Genomic DNA, 16,995 nt, shown 5'->3' with positions numbered 1-16,995 from the left:
GGGTGCGGGAATTTCTGTTCTCCCCTTGCAGTGCGTAACAACATAATCCTATGCATGTTTATTTGGAAGTCCTACTATATTGTTCAGTGGGGTTTGTTCCCAGATGCATTCAGGATTGCAGCCAAAGTCACTCAAGACTGTACTCCTGTGTGCTTAAGAATCATAGAACTGTATTGTGTACATTGCAAAAAAAGGGGGGTTGTTATTGTAGTTAACCACACATTAATTAAATATGGTATTTATAAAAACCGAGAGTACCTTTTTTCCTGTTTTGTTTCCCATATGGGTTTTATTTCTTGTTTCCCCCCCCCCTTCATTTTTGTCTTATCTTACTCTGTGCATTTGCAATTTTGTACTTTTTTACTTTTCAATAAAGAATTAAAAAGAGAGAGAGAATAACAGAATTGTAGAGTTGGCCTTGCTGGGGAGCACATCCTACTTCTGAGCTCCGTTGCGAGGTGCGTTAAAGCTAACCCAATTCTCCCTGCCATCCCCGTATCCCTGAGTGGCTGGGCCAGAGTCAGGGGCAACCCACTAGGATGGGCGGCATATAATAATAATAATAATAATAATAATAATAATAATAATAATAATAATAATGATGATGATGATGATGATGATGATGATGATGAGGGATACCAGCTGCTAAAAGGGGCACAAGGCACGCACGCAGCGAGCAGCACCGAAACGCAGCCAAAGAAGCGGGTGCAGGTAGCCAAATCTTTGAGGAGAAAAGGCGGCTCGGACTGCAAGCACCGGATTCCCTCAGGTTGGAGCGCCAAGGAGCGGCTCTTCCGGACCCACCCGCCGCACCTTCGCGCCGCCTCGGCCCGCCTCTCCCCCCTCCTTGGCTGGGCGCCGAGAGGAGGAGGAGGAGGCGCTGCTGCTGCCGCTCTTGTCGCCCGGCCCCTTGTCCCTGCCTGGCGTCGCCGCCGCCGCCGCCGCCCACCTCCTCCCTTCTATCTCCGCACAGAGCAGAGAACCTGCCCGGGAAAGCCACCGGTTGTTCGGCTTGCAGCTGCCGAGCCTGGAAATGGCGGCGGGGACGACCTGAAGGGGGGCCCAGAACGAGAGCGGAGCGCGCCGCGCCGCAGCTTCCCGTGCGTCCTGGTGCGCCTTGCGCGCCTCTCCGCGCCAAGGGGTCGCCATGAGGCTCCTCCGGGCGCTGCTGAGGAGCGTCTCCCCGGCCACTATCCCTCAGCAGGTGGACTTCTACTGCCGCTTCTCCCCGTCGCCCCTCTCCATGAAGCAGTTCCTCGACTTCGGTGAGTGAGCGCCGCCGCCAACCCGGTGGGAAAGCGCGGCGCCCCCTTGGTTTGCTCGCGCCCCTCCTTCCTCCCAGCGGCCCACCATTTTCTTCTCCCCGTGGGACACCGTCCCTTGCAGACCCTGCTTGGGGGTCGGAGGGCGCTAGGCCTCCCCTCAGCGACCCTCCCTCCCTCAGCCATGGCAGGCGCCTGGGTGCGGGCCCGGGACGCGCAGCCACTGGGAACGGGCGTCCTCTGTGCCGCCTCCCTCCGCTTCCATTCGGGTTCTGGGTTTGCAGGTCAGGAGGAGGAGGAGGCCTCGCGTTGTCGCTTCGAGCAAAACAAATCCGACTAGGCTGCTGCTTCCGGAGTTGCCTGGGAGTTCAAATGTAATGCTGCGGCGGCAGCCGCAGAGCTGGAACGGGGACCCCCAGCCTCATCTAGCGCAACCCCTTGCAGTGCAGGAATGTCAACACGCGGGCGGGGACCCCATCCAAGTTGACCCCGCTTAGCTTTGCAAATAGGCTCGCGCTTTTATTGCAGCAGCAGCAGCAGCAACAACACATTGCATTCCCGAGGCTGAGTAAACACGCTTGTGGTTGGCGGTGCAAGTTTTAATTAAGAGCTTTCATTAACACGCGCGCCCAAATTCTCTTGCTTAGTGTGCAAAGCGGCTGTTTCCAGCAAAGGGAAATTGCCACGCAGCCACCTTAACAGGCGAGGAAGGGATTCTTCTGGAGTCTGAGCAGAGAGGTGTGATGTTGCCGTGCAAAGAATTCAGCTTTATTGAATCTAGTACCTTTTCTCTCTGCTCAGATGTGTGATGGCCCTTTCTATCCTGGAACAGTTTTCTGCCCTGGTTGTCATTATTGCAGAGGCCTGCACTTCCCAATCATAGTGTGCGGAGTCCTCTTCTAAAGCCAGGATTCCATATTGTTAATTTCCCCCCAGAGTGGACCATATATGAAATGGACGTGTGTGTGTTTGTGTTTTAATGGCTACTTTTCCTTATTTATTGCAAGTGGCCCTGCTGAATGTTTTATAAAACATGTGCATATTGCATCAGCTAAACTCTACACCCTTATCTGTTGAGAAGCAGTAACGTCCTATAATATCAGCCTGCAAGTGCCAGGTTTATATAATATCTTAAAAACATGTAAGCAATATTGTTCAAATCTAATCTGGTTTGTAGCCTGCCATTTGCCTCAGTGTATCTAATTGCAGCACTCTTTTAACACTACCATGTGTGACATGGCAGCTGATACGTTGTATTCGAACAGTGTACCTGATAGCAGAAACATTATGAGGACTAATTTGGACTTTATGCGATAATTTCGCTTTTGCTAAGTACACCTCTGTGTTTGGTGTTTACAGTGCTCAGTAGCGTAAAAAATGTGAAGGAAAATGTATATCTCCAAATATTGACATGTATCAGGCAAGTGTGGTGAATGAGCTCTAAATTGAGCATTAGCTAATACTGTGATATTATTGCTAGGAAATAAAAAAATCATTTTGCCGCTCTTCAAGAGTGTGGGGTGGTTGTTTTTTCTTGTAGCAGTTGTATGTTGTTAGCTTTACCACAATGTTACACAAGAAAAATATATTGCGATGTCAGTGGCTTCTGTTGCATTGCTCATAGAGTACACAAGGATTTCTGCTAAACTTGAGCAAAGCTACGTGCTTGCTTCTTGTCCAAATCCCTTTTGATAGAAACCAATGTTACTAATTTAATGCAGACCTCAACCTAATTTAATTGTGGCAGGTGACACATGAGTCTGAAAGGGTGGGAGTAGGGTAGGAAGAGGGGGAAATGGGGTAACAGCTCAAATGGATGGAGTAACGGAAAGAAGGTGAAGGTTCATACCTCTAGCAAGAGCTATTTGACCCTCCCTTTGCAGCCCACTGGAGGAAGAGAGAAAGAAAAAGGGAGACCTGCCCACTGCCAGGTTGTGGTCCATAACAGATTACCCTCAAGTTGATGTAGGGATGACTAGAAGTGTCTTTTACCAACTTTAGTTGGTTAGGAAGTTACAACCATTCCAGGATTGAGATGGCTTGACCTTGGTTGCCCATGCTCTGGTAACTTCAGAGTTGGATTACTGCAATGGGCTCATGGATAGCTCGGTTGGTTAGAGCATGGTGCTGATAACCCCAAGGTTGCAGGTTCGATCCCTGTAAGGAACAGCAGCATATTCCACAGAGCAGGCCTTTTCATTTGACTGTCCCTGACCTGTGGAATAGAACAGCATTCCTGTTGAATTATGTCCCAGCTGGCTAAATAGTTTTTTACTACCAAATGTTCAGGATTCAGTCATGTTTTGTATGCATTTGCTGTTTTTGTGTTTTTAACTATCTTGTGTGTAAATTGCGTTGAGGCAGTGGTTTAGAAGGTGATTAATAAATTAACTGTCAGAATAAGAATCATTATGTAGCCCTCCTTCACAGGAAAAGGGTTCCCCATTTAGAATTTAAATGTTTCGTGTGTGTGTGTGTGTGTGTGTGTGTGTGAGAGAGAGAGAGAGAGAGAGAGAGAGAGAGAGAGAGAGAGAGAGAATAACTACAAATTCTGTCCCCACATTTCCTTCTTCCTCATGAATTTGCACATTTCCATAGTTGGGTTCAATGTTCCCTTTATAAAATAACATCCAGTGGTTCTGCAGATATTGTTTGATTCCTATATTTTACCCCCCTTTAGGATCTGACAATGCATGTGAGAAAACTTCATTTATGTTTCTGCGACAGGAGTTGCCAGTAAGATTAGCAAACATAATGAAAGAAATAAGTCTACTTCCAGACAATCTTCTCAAAACACCTTCCGTTCAGCTCGTCCAGAGTTGGTAAGAATCAGTTTTTAAAAACGAAAAGCAAAACTGATCTTGGATATTTAATAGACACAGCTAGTGATGATAGAAAATGTGAAGTGCCTTCACTTATTTTTTACATACCTTTTTTCTGCGTGTTTTCTTCTCACTTGTGAGGAAAGATTTGGAAGCTGAAAGCAGCCCTCCAATGTTATTTTGCTGAGTTAATGATCTCGACTTTGTTAGAAAATGTTAGCAGGAAATGGCTAATAATTTCAGCTAGACTATATATATGACAAAGGCCAACCGTGTGGAAATTGTGTTTATAGGTACGTCCAGAGCCTTCAGGAGATCCTTGATTTCAAGGACAAAAGTGCTGAAGATGCAGAAGCTATTTCTTGGTAAGTGCATTTTAATGCATTTGAATATACTGTGGCAACGGATTCTCTAAACTCTTTGTGTGCAGATGTTATTCTGCTTTGAGAAGATGAGTGTCATCCTTTTATGCCATTGAACAGATGTTAAGGGCGGTCTTCAGACTATTCTGAATGAAGGGAAGTCAAGAGGTAGACACATCTTTCTTAAGCGTTTAAAATAACAAGGGTTGATGGACCTTGCTCTCAAAATGATCATGGCTATGCTAACAGAGACAGACCCATACAGTGGTACCTCAGGTTACAGACGCTTCAGGTTACAGACTCCGCTAACCTAGAAAAAGTACCTCAGGTTAAGAACTTTGCTTCATGATGAGAACAGAAATTGCGCGGCAGCGGAAGGCCCCATTAGCTAAAGTAGTGCTTCAGGTTAAGAACAGTTTCAGGTTAAGAACGGACCTCCAGAACGAATTAAGTTCTTAACCCGAGGTACCACTGTATTTGAAAGTTCAAATTTTTAGTCAATTTTTGCTTCCTGGATGATTTATTGAATAGCAAAATACTTTTTTTAAAAGACCATTTTTTTAAAAAAAATTTGCACTGAATAGTTAAGTGGAAGCTGTGACTCTTGAGCATGGGTGGGGAAATATTGGCCCTTCAGCACTTGCATCAGCCCACAGTCAGCATGGTCAGTGGGAGTTGTAGTACAGCAATACAATATATGGAAGACCATATTTTCGCCACCTAGGGCCTTTAATGCGCCTTAGACCCATTTCACAGAGCGTGCACTTGGTTTCAGTTTTACAGATACTGTGATAACAATCCGGAATCGTCACAACGATGTCATTCCTACCATGGCTCAGGGCGTGATAGAGTACAAGGACCACTATGGTGTTGATCCAGTGACCAGTCAGAATGTGCAGTATTTTTTAGACCGCTTCTTCATGAGCCGCATTTCAATCAGAATGCTTCTTAATCAGCACAGTAAGTACTTCGGTTAATCGCAGAGATGAAACCTATGTGTAGAGCAATTGAGAGTGGTTTTCTTTCAAAGCCAGGGGCTTGTATACTGGGCACCGTGTTTTAGCATTTTCCTTGTCTGTAAACGCTTGCCAGTTTTCTTCTTAAAACAATATATTAATTGTTTGTTTCCCGATGTAAAAGCTGCTGCTCTTGCAGCCCATAAATTGTGAATTCACTTCTTATCTTCTTCCATTTGGCAGCTTTGTTGTTCGGGGGGAAAGTCAAGGTCAACCCTGCTCATCCCAAACACATTGGAAGCATTGATCCTAAGTGCAATGTGGTTGAAGTCATAAAAGGTAACATCAGGTAGACTTATCAAGGAAAACAGATGTAATAGCAAATCATTGGTGGCAGTCTAAACGGGCTATTGACTGTGTTTAACATCGTCCGTGTTGTCAGTTATCCTGGTGGTTATAATCAGGACTGTGTGTTACTTTGCCAAAAAAGGGGAAAAAATTCTCGACAAGTTCACCCAAATTATACATAAAGAAAAGCTGAATTACAGAACTTGTAGACAATTTTTGTAATTCAGTCCTAAACTAGAGAGAGTGTGTGACTTCACTTACTTGGCTGGAGAGTAAACTCTATGGATCTAAACAGGACTGACAACAGAGTTAATGTGCATAGGATCACGGTTACTTCCCTATGCATTTTATAGCGTGTACCGTATTTTTCGCTCTATAAGACACACTTTTCCCCCTCCAAAAATTAAGGGGAAATGTGTGTGTGTCTTATGGAGTGAATGCAGGCTCCATGGCTTCAGCGATAGCAACGTGAAGCCTTCGAAGCGCAGTGGGAGCGCTCCTGCTGCGCTCTGGAGACTTCGTGTTGCTTTCACTGAAGCTTGGAGAGGGGTTGGTGTGCACCGATCCCTCTTGCTCTCCTGGCTTCGCTTCGCTGGAGAGGCGCTGCGCAGCTTTCCCTGTCTGCACAGCTTTCCCTCTCTGTGCAGCGCCCCTTCAGCGAAGCGGGAGGAGAAATGGAAAGGGCTCCGTTTCTCCTGCTGCTTCGCTGAAGGGGTGCTGCACAGAGAGGGAGAGATTTTTTTTTTCTTGTTCTCCCCCTCTAAAACAAGCTGAGTCCTATAGAGCGAAAAATACGGTATTTGGCTGGTCACCGGGGGGGGGGGCTGTGAAAGGCTACTGGAAATTTTAATCCACTCTGGCTTCTGAGATTTTACCAAACATTGCTCACACACTTTCAATCACGTTCAACCTCAGGGACAATATATTTGGCTTTCCCCCCCTTTCTTAAAAGAAAAGAAAAGAAGGCTCTGGAAATTAAAATCTGCATTACCATACACTTTTTCTGTTCTTTGCACTGAATCGAGGCATGCATGCAGCTGTAGTTAGTAACTTGAGTTGTTCTGGCCAGAAATATTCATAATTGGTGTCAGCTGCAGTCGCCAGCAGTTCACTCCTGAGCAGTTAAGAACTGGGCTGTCATTAATCTGTTTCCTGATATTTTTAAAAACCGCTGCCAGGATATTGTGCAGAGCTGCGAAGTGTAAACCTTTAAACAAACTTGTTGTGGTTTAATTTTTTTGCAGATGGCTATGAAAATGCAAAGACCCTTTGTGACCTGTATTACATGAATTCTCCAGAACTTGTACTCGAGGAGAGAAACGGTAAGAACAGGAAGTGGAGTGGGTTATTAAAGGAAGTCACAAGTCCTTGGCAAGGATTTATCACACGCTGCCACTTTTTTGTGCAGGTCTCCCTTTTTAGACTGTGTCTGCGGTAGTAGTGCTCATCTTTCCATTGGTTGGGCATCACGTGTGTGATGACTGTCTTGCTCAGTCTGCAGTGCGAACAGGTGCTGCTTCTGGTGCATAGAATGTTAATCGGGTATCCTGGGCACAGCCTTAAACATGATGTGTCCATATATGCCGATTTCATTATAGAAATATGCTATGGGGGACCTTGGGTGGCTGCAGGTCTCTGCATCGTGTTTGCACAGTGAAAGAAATGTGCTGCGTGTTGCAGGGTTCGCCGGGAAAAGTTCATAGCATGAACTTGTGAAGTAGCTTTCGGTGTCGAGTTACCAGGGGTCAGCAAACTTTTTCAGCAGGGGGCCGGCCCACTGTCCCTCAGACCTTGTGGGGGGGCTGGACTATATTTTGAAGGAGGAAAAATGAACAAATTCCTGTGCCCCACAAATAACCCAGAGATGCATTTTAAATAAAAGGACACATTCTACTCATGGAAAAACACCAGGCAGGCCCCACAAATAACCCAGAGATACATTTTAAATAAATGGAAAAACACGCTGATTCCCGGACTGTGTGCGGGCCAGATTTAGAAGGCGATTGGGCCGCATCCATCCCCAGGCCTTAGGTTGCCTACCCATGAGTTACACCCTGGTTCATAACTGCGCCAGGCACATTTTGTTGTGAGACCACTTATCCTACAGTGATAACTGCAACAGCTACACTGTGAGCGATACTTTTTCTTCGAATACTTCTTTGAAATGACCTATTTAAGGTTTACTTGGAACTTTCACATTCTGAACACATTTCAGCATGACGCAGGCAGTGCTGTGGGTTAAACCACTGAGCCTAGGGCTTGCCGATCAGAAGGTCGGCGGTTCGAATTCCTGCGGCGGGGTGAGCTCCCGTTGCTCGGTCCCTGCTCCTGCCGACCTAGCAGTTCGAAAGCACATCAAAGTGCAAGTAGATAAATAGGTACCACTCTGGCGGGAAGATAAACAGCGTTTCCGTGAGCTGCTCTGGTTTGCCAGAAGCGGCTTGAGTCATGACACGGAAGCTGCACGCCAGCTCCCTCGGCCAATAAAGCGAGATGAGTGGCGCAACCCCAGAGTCGTCTCCGACTGGACCTAATGTTTAGGGGTCCCTTTACCTTTAACACAGCCCTGTAATGCTGCCAGATCAGGATTTTATTTTGCTGGGCAGAGAGTAAATCGGAAATATATACACCATGTGCGACCTTTTACTGAAAAGGTAAAGAGCTGCAACAACCTTCAGCGGTTACTATTGCAAGAAGGATGTGTCTTTATGTGTGCAAGCCCTGTGACACACAAGCCACAGAAACAGCATTTATGGTATACCTCCAATATACCTTCTCAAATTGGGGAGTGGGCATCTTTTAGACAGATAATAAAATAGAAAAACAAATATTATGTACCTGGATCCAAATAAGCATGGATGTGCTTAGTTCCAACATACTGTATTTTTTGCTCTATGAGACGCACCAGACCATAAGATGCACCTAGTTTTTGGAGGAGGAAAACAAGAAAAAAAATATTCTGACTCCCAGAAGCCAAAACAGCAAGAGGGATCGCTGCACAGCAATCCCTCTCTCTGTTCTGGCTTCTGGGATAGCTGCGCAGCCTGCATTCGCTCCATAAGATGCACACACATTTCCCCTTACTTTTTAGGAGGGAAAAAGTGTGTCTTATAGAGCGAAAAATACAGTATTATTTTTGAAGTTTCAGAATAAATTTGTAATATGGTATCGGGGGCAGAGGTTGCTTGTGTTCAACAAGGGGCAGGTGGGAATCCAAAAATAGCTCTGGATAGATATACAAGCTCTGTTTGGCATGCCTAAATAAGCTTTTTGAATCTAAGCCATTGTAAACTTCTAAGAGGGCCACACTGTTTAGTCGTGCTCAGTCAGGCCTTGCCAAAACTGATAGTTCAGCGCTCGGTTGTTTTTTTCTTCCCCTCTTTTTACAGTAAAATCACCAGGGCAGCCCATGCAGGTGGTGTATGTCCCGTCACATCTCTACTACATGGTTTTTGAACTTTTCAAGGTTTGTACAAAACACACTGATATGTTGTGGATCCTCTTTCTCTGTTTTCTGTTCCCAAACTGTCAAGAGACAAGACAAACACGGCAATTCCTGACATTTGATACGCTGAAAAAAAGAGAAGGGGGGGTATATCTCTTTTAAAGACAAGCGCTTGAGGCTTACACACAATCTACTGTCATGAAGGAGGTCTCCGTTTATTTTCATTCCCTTCAAAAGACTCAGGTGAACATAATCTCATAGGGAAGTAGCCAGTGCACCAAGGAGCCCAGAGAAGGGCAGGCTGATTTTTGAGGCATAGTAGGGCTTCAGGTCATAGGACATGGGTGGTGCTGTGGTCTAAACCGCAAAGCCTAGGGCTTGCCGATCAGAATGTTGGCGGTTCGAATCCCCACGATGGGGTGAGCTCCCGTTGTTCAGTCCCAGCTCCTGCCCACCTAGCAGTTTGAAAGCACGTCAAAGTGCAAGTAGATAAATAGGTACCGCTCCGGCGGGAAGGTAAACGGCGTTTCTGTGTGCTGCGCTGGTTCGCCAGAAGCGGCTTGGTCATGCTGGCCACATGACCCGGAAGCTGTACGCTGGCTCCCTCGGCGAATAAAGCGAGATGAGCGCCACAACCCCAGAGTCGTCCGCGACTGGACCTCATGATCGGGGTCCCTTTACCTTTACCTTTAGGGCTTCACATCAAGCTGTGGTCGCCAGGACTGGAGTTGGGCTTAGTACTCGAATGTGGGCCTGCAGATGTTGTTGGATTACAACTCTTATCATATCCGGGGTTGCCATATTACAAACAGTGAAAATCTGGATAGTTGTTGAGACTTTTGAGGGGGGCGGGCAAAATTGTTGAGCTTTTTTAGTTTTGCCCAAAGTTGCATAGTGTCACAAAAATTGCCGTTTCTCAGCTATTGTTATGGAAAATTAGGAAAGACGACTGCAATAACATGGGCTGCATCTGGAATTTCCCAGACATTTCACTGATTCCCACCCACACGCAGTATTCCGGATATTTCCAGGAAATACCGGACTTATTGCAGCCCTGTCATATCTGACCATTGGCTAGGCAGTCAGAAGTGGAGTGTCCTCATGCCTGAACTGGCATTATTCATCTATGTATAGGTGGCAGCTGTGGTCATGACTGCCTTTTAACATCTGGAGATTCCCCAACCCTAGGGGATCCCTTTATGTGCACAGGGTCGCATGTGAGAATGATAGAGTTGTCTTCCAGATTTTGTTTCCATGGATTGTTCTGCAAGTAAAGGGACTCGATTTCATACCTAAAATACAAAATATACGTTGTTTCCCGTATTTAAATTCTAAAACGGCAGGGAACAGAATTCAGACTACTGTTCGCGTTCTTGCACTGCATCCATGAAATAACTTTCAATCTTGAAAGATAGAAATAACCAAATACTAGTCAAGTCGGTTGGGTAGCTTCATAAAATGTCTACAAAGCAGGAAGCAACTTTATAATGTATTCTAGAACAAGTTTCTTCTAAAATGTTTTGAATCATTATGTGATCACAGCTAAATGAAACTGTTTTATTAAATTACCAAGCTAAAATGATATACAGATATGTAATTTGGCCATTACTTCCGTGTTTTGAAATCTTAGAATGCAATGAGAGCTACCATGGAACATCATGCGGATCGAGACATTTACCCTCCAATTCATGTCCACATCACATTAGGCAATGAGGATTTAACTGTGAAGGTAATGGCTTTGTTTACTCTCTCATTTCCTACTTTGTAGTCCTGGCAAACGGTTAAAGCACTGCTTTTCCAGTAATTTTCATCTTGATGTGCATTTACCTGCCATGGGCATTTTGCGTGTTTATTTACTAACGAATTGCCTGGTCATAAAATAGCAAGTGGAAGCAGCATATATGATTCAAACAGGACTGCTAGAGTATTTTGCCAATTCAGGGATCTTCTGATCCAGGATGAGGAGTTCAGCCTATTTTGGATGTGGTTGTGCTCCCCATAACATTCAGATGAGCAGCTGGGAGATGCTCCTGGATCTGTCATTATTCTTGGATGTTTGACTGGCAGCTGTGGTCCTGAGTGCTTTTCTCCAGCTGCAGCCCCCTCTTGAACTGAACAGGCCTGGTCACAGTCATAGTAATATCAAGAGCGGACTGTCTGCCATTGTAGAGCGTTCTGAAACTCGATCCAAGGCTGCCAGGGTTTTAAACGGAGCCAGACAGGTAGGATGCATTGCTACAATATTGTTTCATCTGCAGCGATGGCCAGGGCCTAGGATTTCTTGATCACCTCCTCTCATATGTAGCTTCTCAATACCCTGTTCCACATGGAGAACCTGCACTATGTCCCGGTGTCATCTGAGGTTCAGTGGATGGTTGTATGAGCAGACTCTCAATTGCTGCCTCCTCAGCTGTGAAATATCCTATCTATGATACTCTGCTGGATTCCCAGCTTGTGGTCCATACCTGCCTTTAAACAGACCTTGTGGGGATTATATCTTTTGTAGATTGGGGTTGCTATTGAAATGTTTTCTGCTGTTTTTACTTATTTGGCATTGAAAAAGAAATCTTTGGTTTTGTATGATTTGCATTATTATATTTCTATTAGCTGCCTATTATTCTATTAGAGGGACGTGGGTGGTGCTGTGGGTTAAACCACAGAGCCTAGGACTTGCTGATCAGAAGGTTGGCGGTTCGAATCCCTACGACGGAGTGAGCTCCCGTTGCTCTGTCCCTGTTCCTGCCAACCTAGCAGTTCGAAAGCACGTCAAAGTGCAAGTAGATAAATAGGTACCAGTCCGGCGGGAAGGTAAACGGCGTTTCCGTGCGCTGTTCTGGTTCACCAGAAGTGGCTTAGTTATGCTGGCCACATGACCCGGAAGCTGTACGCCGGCTCCCTCGGCCAATGAAGTGAGATGAGCGTCGCAACCCCAGAGTCAGCCATGACTGGACCTAATGGTCAGGGGTCCCTTTACCTTTTTATTATTCTATTAACTGTCTCAAACATCCAAACTAACTGAAGAGTAGTGTATAAATCGTTTTGAAGGAGTACATTTTGTGCATGCAGGCCAACATTCACCATTCATTCAGTTAGTATAGCACACTATACTCGCAGGTCTCAGGGCAGTTCCATAGTTAAAAGCACAATATAAAAACATTAAATACATAATAAAAAATACAAGGTGTATATTTCTGATGTAAGGTTGGGTATGCCAGCATTTGTTTTTAGCCAGATCTAGAGCGTGTGGCATGAATCGTCCCCAAGTCCTAATCCCCCCTCCACATTCTAGATGTGTGATCGTGGCGGTGGTGTTCCTTTGAGGAAAATAGATCGGCTGTTTAACTACATGTATTCAACTGCACCCCGTCCCCGTGTTGAGACATCGCGAGCAACACCTCTGGTATGTAGGCCATTTTTATGTGATACCTTGCATTGCCAGTTGGCAAATTGGGTAGTTGAAATGGTTAACAAAATATTTTCTTGTACATGGGGGGGGGCTTTTCCAGTTGAGGGCAGCATTCCTTTGGGGTAATGTGGGGGGTGGGGGCAAAAGCCAGTAGTGGGTACACGCAGAGCTTCTTGCTCTTTCTTTCTTGCTTTCTTTCCCCACCCTTCTCCATTTCTTGCCTCCCCAGCAGGCTACCAAGGAAAGGACAGATCACTCCTGCCAGACGTAAATTTGCAGAGAGGTCTTTTGAAATTAGGCAAAGAGCCACATGAAATTAGGCCACACTGGCTGTACGTTGCCCATACACAGATCCATTGCTTATGGTAAATATGGGCCAGAACGATGTTATTATTAACTAAAGCCAGTATCCAGAGTTCCACTCTTGCATGTACAAACAAACTTCCAAATGCAAAAAAAAAAAAAATCAGTAAGAAAATCAGGCTCTAGCAGGGCACTGTTCCATCAGCAAAAACCTGCTTTGTGCAGTTAACGATGCATGTAACTCGCTCCAGTTCATGGGCAAGAACAGCCTCACTGCCATTTTTGCTCCCTGCTTTCTAGAGTGGTGTGCAACTATTTTAAATGCTAATAAGTTTAAGGCTGAAGATTCTGTGAGCTGGTGCCTATGTTGTTTTGGTGGCTTATCTGGGCAGTTTTTTATACTCCACAGCAAGTCAAATAAGAGCATTGTTCAGTGAGACAAATTCATACACCTCTAGGTCCTGTGTCTGCTTGTTCTTACATTTCATCTGAGTTTCTGTGCTATCTTCTACCACATTATCTAACACTTGTCTTTCCTTATGCCTAGTGGTTGTACATCTGCTAGTGCCAGTCATGTCACACAGTGAAATTACTGGATATCCAGTAAGATGCCCATGCGATCCTATCAGAAGAGAAAATTGCATGCAGATGCAATAGGGATAAATGAACAGCTTTTTTTCCAAGGGCAATTGAACAGAAGAATGAACAGGAGAGGAGGGCCCAACTGTGTGGCTTAGTGGTTAAGGGTGTTGCATCGAGGGCCTGGAAGACTCGGGTTCAAATCCCCAGTGTTGAAGCTTACTGAGTGACATTGGGTCTTTCTCACAGCTTTGTTGTGAGATTAAAATGGGGAATAAAAATGTATGCTACCTTGAGCTCCTTTTTCAAGGAAGGCAAGTTATAAATGTAATAAAAATAAATAACTGCAAGCTTCAGTTTCATCTGGATAGGAATCCATTGGCACGGATCGGGAAGAATATTAGAGAACACCTACCTGCAGTTTTGTCTTCATTTTCTTTTCACTGTGAAAGTAACTCCCCTTTTCTCATGTTTGTGTCCAGCAACAGAATGCTTTTTCTATGGCAAATGTTGATTATATTGGGCGGGATTCAACAGACAAGTCCCACTAGCAGAAGCTCACACAAGGACGCGATGGGGGTTTCCACTGTCCTTCCCTTGCACCCCCCAAAATTGGCAGGGGGGGGGTCAAGAAGACCCCAGAACATCGCAGGGAGGGAGGAAGGAAGGGGACCATTCTGGATGGCAAGCTAAAATGCTTGCGCTGGTGCAATGATCAGAAGAGTGCAACTTGGAATTCCTCCCATTACTATTTTTGTTTTTCATATGTTTTAGCTAACGCTCTTGTTGTTGGTTTTTGTGTGTGTGTGTTATGTTTAGGCTGGATTTGGTTACGGCTTGCCTATATCCCGTCTCTATGCTCAGTACTTCCAAGGAGATCTGAAGCTCTATTCGCTAGAGGGTTATGGTACAGATGCTGTTATCTTCATAAAGGCATGTTATTTATCACCCGCTTTGACAAACGTCTTTCCATTTAAAAGGCAGGATCTGATGATGGCTAAGTTATATTGAACATGGCCCTTTCCTTCTCTCTGCAGGCTTTATCAACAGAATCTGTTGAAAGACTGCCGGTATATAACAAATCAGCTTGGAAACATTACACAGCGAATCATGAAGCAGATGACTGGTGTGTCCCAAGTAGTGAGCCAAAAGACATGACTACATTCCGCAGTATATAGCCATATGGGACAATATGTGGTGTGCAGAAGATAGCCTTAGTACACAGTTCATGTTAGGACTGTGTAAGTCTGGTTTACTACAGTACAGCTCTAATATTTTGTATGGGGGAGCACACAATTTGACTAAACAGGAGTCAGAAAACCACGTCTTTTCTAGAGCAGCATTCATTTAAAAAAGTGAGTATGCTAAATTCATTTCAATCATTCCATCTTAAATTGCTTCTGCAGGTAGATCTGGTGTATCAAGTTCTAGATTTTACATAAAAAGGTCAGTGCACAGCTTGTTCAAGTATTGTACCATTTCACTTGCCAAGCATTCTAATGAGACTTCCATGGAAAACTTAGTTGAATTAAAGAACTGCAATGTTGTAAACCTTATCTGGGAATCAGTTGCACTAGCACAGACAGCATTACAATGTGAGAAATACTAGATAAAACATGATCATGCTTTTTTCTAGGAATCAAACAGTTTGAGCCTTCTAATATTAGACACCATAGTTCTTCTAACAAACCACATGCATTTAATTTCATACATGATCCAGCTTGAGTTTCATTAATATTAATTTGGAATTTTAGCACATAATTAAATATATCCCACTAAAATCAGTGGCACTTGATAACATTTACATTTGGCTAGCTTGTGCCTTGTGTTTTTACCCTCTGTAGGAGGTTTGAATGAAAATCTCAAATCTGGTAGTGCATAAATATGTTATTCTTTAGATGGAGTTCCAGGAAAGAATATTTGCCTCTCTTCAGAATATTCAGGCATAATGAATTGGATCCCAAAAAACGATGAGTTGAACTTCACTTATGTAGTGGGACTTTCCTGCCACCCCCACAGTTGGTTCTGAGAACTGAAGGACTGTCTGGAATGGCATATGATGGGGTACAGGGGCTGTAGTGGGATAGGGAATTATGGAGAATTCAGTGGGGCTGACTTGTGGGAGTGCCTTGCCACACGCACAGGACATCTCTGGATCCAGCCCTTTTATGTCAGCAGTTGCAATTAATGCAAAAACGCTGAACATGATCTGGACAAAATGGAATTGCTGGAGAGGCTTAAGCAAGTCCTCAATTCTCCTGTTGAAATTAGTGGTATTTGAAAGTGCTTAAACTTTTGATGAATTTTGCTTTTCAGTAAATGAAAGTTGTTAATAAAGCACAGCCTGCCTCCTAATTTAATGCCACTGATACTTGCACTGATTTTTGCAAAAATGAAACAGGCCTCAGGTTGTTAAGAAAGTTTGGACATTATGCACATAGTACTTTTGACATCTAATTGCTATGGGTATGTTTCTTTGCACTATTATAGTATTTCTTTTAAAATATTTGGATATGTTCAGCTTCTTAAGAATGAAAAGAAACTGGAGCAATAACAACGTATTAGTTCTTTTTAAAAATGTGGTATACTTTCTGATGTTTCTTGCTGCTCTAGCCTATTAAATACTTCTATACATATTTAACTTCCTGTTTATGCTCTATCTTCTATAAACATGTGGCCAGCTGCCAAGTAGTAGAATGAAAGCCATTTCATTTCACTGAATTCAGCCAAATTCTGGGGTATTTGGTAGTCTCTAATACTGTCATGGTAACTTGCAAACTCAACAAGAAGCGGATGAACGATTGCAGCCATCGTGAACGTAATGCCAGTATTGCAAGGAATAATCAAGACAGGAGCTATCTAGTAAGTTGTGCATACATTATAGAAAGCACAATTGGTATCTATCTGAAGGGTAGTTTCCCATTGGCAAAGCAAAGCCTATTGCGTTGGGTTATAGTTCCAACTGGTGGTTGAAGGTAGAACAAACATTTTGGGAAGTAAAGAGCTCCCACAATCTAGTTTGCCCGAAGTAGCAAACCTAAAATATAAGTATAGAACAAGAAACTGAGAGAACAAGGATCAGCTAGGCCTGACTCCCGTGTGTGTGTGTGTGTGTGTGTGTGTGTGTGTGTCTGTCTGTCTGTCTGTCTCTATATATAAATAAAAATGCAGATTACTGCATGGGAATGAGTGAATATTGCAGTCATTAAAAGTAGGGTGCAGTAGCCTTGTGGTGCTAATGAAAGCTACCCTTCAGGTAGGTACCAATTGGTATTTTTTCCCAACTGACAACACAAGGCTATACAGTTGGGATGTACCAAAAATTACCCCCAACTAGGCTGGGACCCCCACTCCAGCAAAGAAAAAGATTTTTTTTTGAGAAAGAGACCCTCTTACCAAACGCTTCTTCAGCCTAAGCACAGGAACCAATTTTACAGTATCTCGTGAAGGTACTGGGAGAAGGATCACACAGAGAAAGGAAAGGGAAAGGCTAAGGAGCTGCCAGAGGCTGC

General features: G+C 44.3%; 1 protein-coding gene across 2 annotated transcripts; it reads left to right on the top strand.

The window, feature by feature from the left end:
• The first annotated feature begins 718 nt into the window (after nucleotides 1-718).
• On the top strand, nucleotides 719-16,124 carry PDK1 (pyruvate dehydrogenase kinase 1). 2 transcript variants are annotated; one of them, XM_053359524.1, is made up of 11 exons: nucleotides 811-1,265; nucleotides 3,943-4,084; nucleotides 4,378-4,449; nucleotides 5,222-5,406; nucleotides 5,646-5,741; nucleotides 6,995-7,072; nucleotides 9,140-9,216; nucleotides 10,826-10,924; nucleotides 12,485-12,595; nucleotides 14,303-14,416; nucleotides 14,521-16,124. In XM_053359524.1, the coding sequence occupies exons 1-11, from the start codon at nucleotides 1,148-1,150 to the stop codon at nucleotides 14,659-14,661; spliced, it is 1,233 nt and encodes a 410-aa protein (XP_053215499.1). In that variant the 5' UTR covers nucleotides 811-1,147; the 3' UTR covers nucleotides 14,662-16,124. The 2 variants fall into 2 exon arrangements, with proteins under 2 accessions (XP_053215508.1, XP_053215499.1); XM_053359533.1 differs by lacking the exon at nucleotides 14,303-14,416 and having other exon boundaries at nucleotides 719-1,265.
• Nucleotides 16,125-16,995: the final 871 nt, after the last annotated feature.

This window comes from Podarcis raffonei, chromosome 1 (genome assembly GCF_027172205.1).
Source record: "Podarcis raffonei isolate rPodRaf1 chromosome 1, rPodRaf1.pri, whole genome shotgun sequence".
In the NCBI taxonomy this organism is placed as follows: Eukaryota; Metazoa; Chordata; class Lepidosauria; order Squamata; family Lacertidae; genus Podarcis; species Podarcis raffonei.
The sequence above is the reverse complement of the archived record's forward strand: the minus strand, read 5'-3'. Positions and strand labels throughout refer to the sequence as shown.

Bases quoted from the DNA above. Each gene is read 5' to 3' on its own strand.
- PDK1 (XM_053359524.1), top strand. From the start codon at position 1,148: ATGAGGCTCCTCCGGGCGCTGCTGAGGAGCGTCTCCCCGGCCACTATC. The intron at 1,266-3,942 runs GTGAGTGAGCGC...ACCCCCCTTTAG, and splicing joins GAAGCAGTTCCTCGACTTCG to GATCTGACAATGCATGTGAG. The intron at 5,407-5,645 runs GTAAGTACTTCG...TCCATTTGGCAG, and splicing joins AATGCTTCTTAATCAGCACA to CTTTGTTGTTCGGGGGGAAA.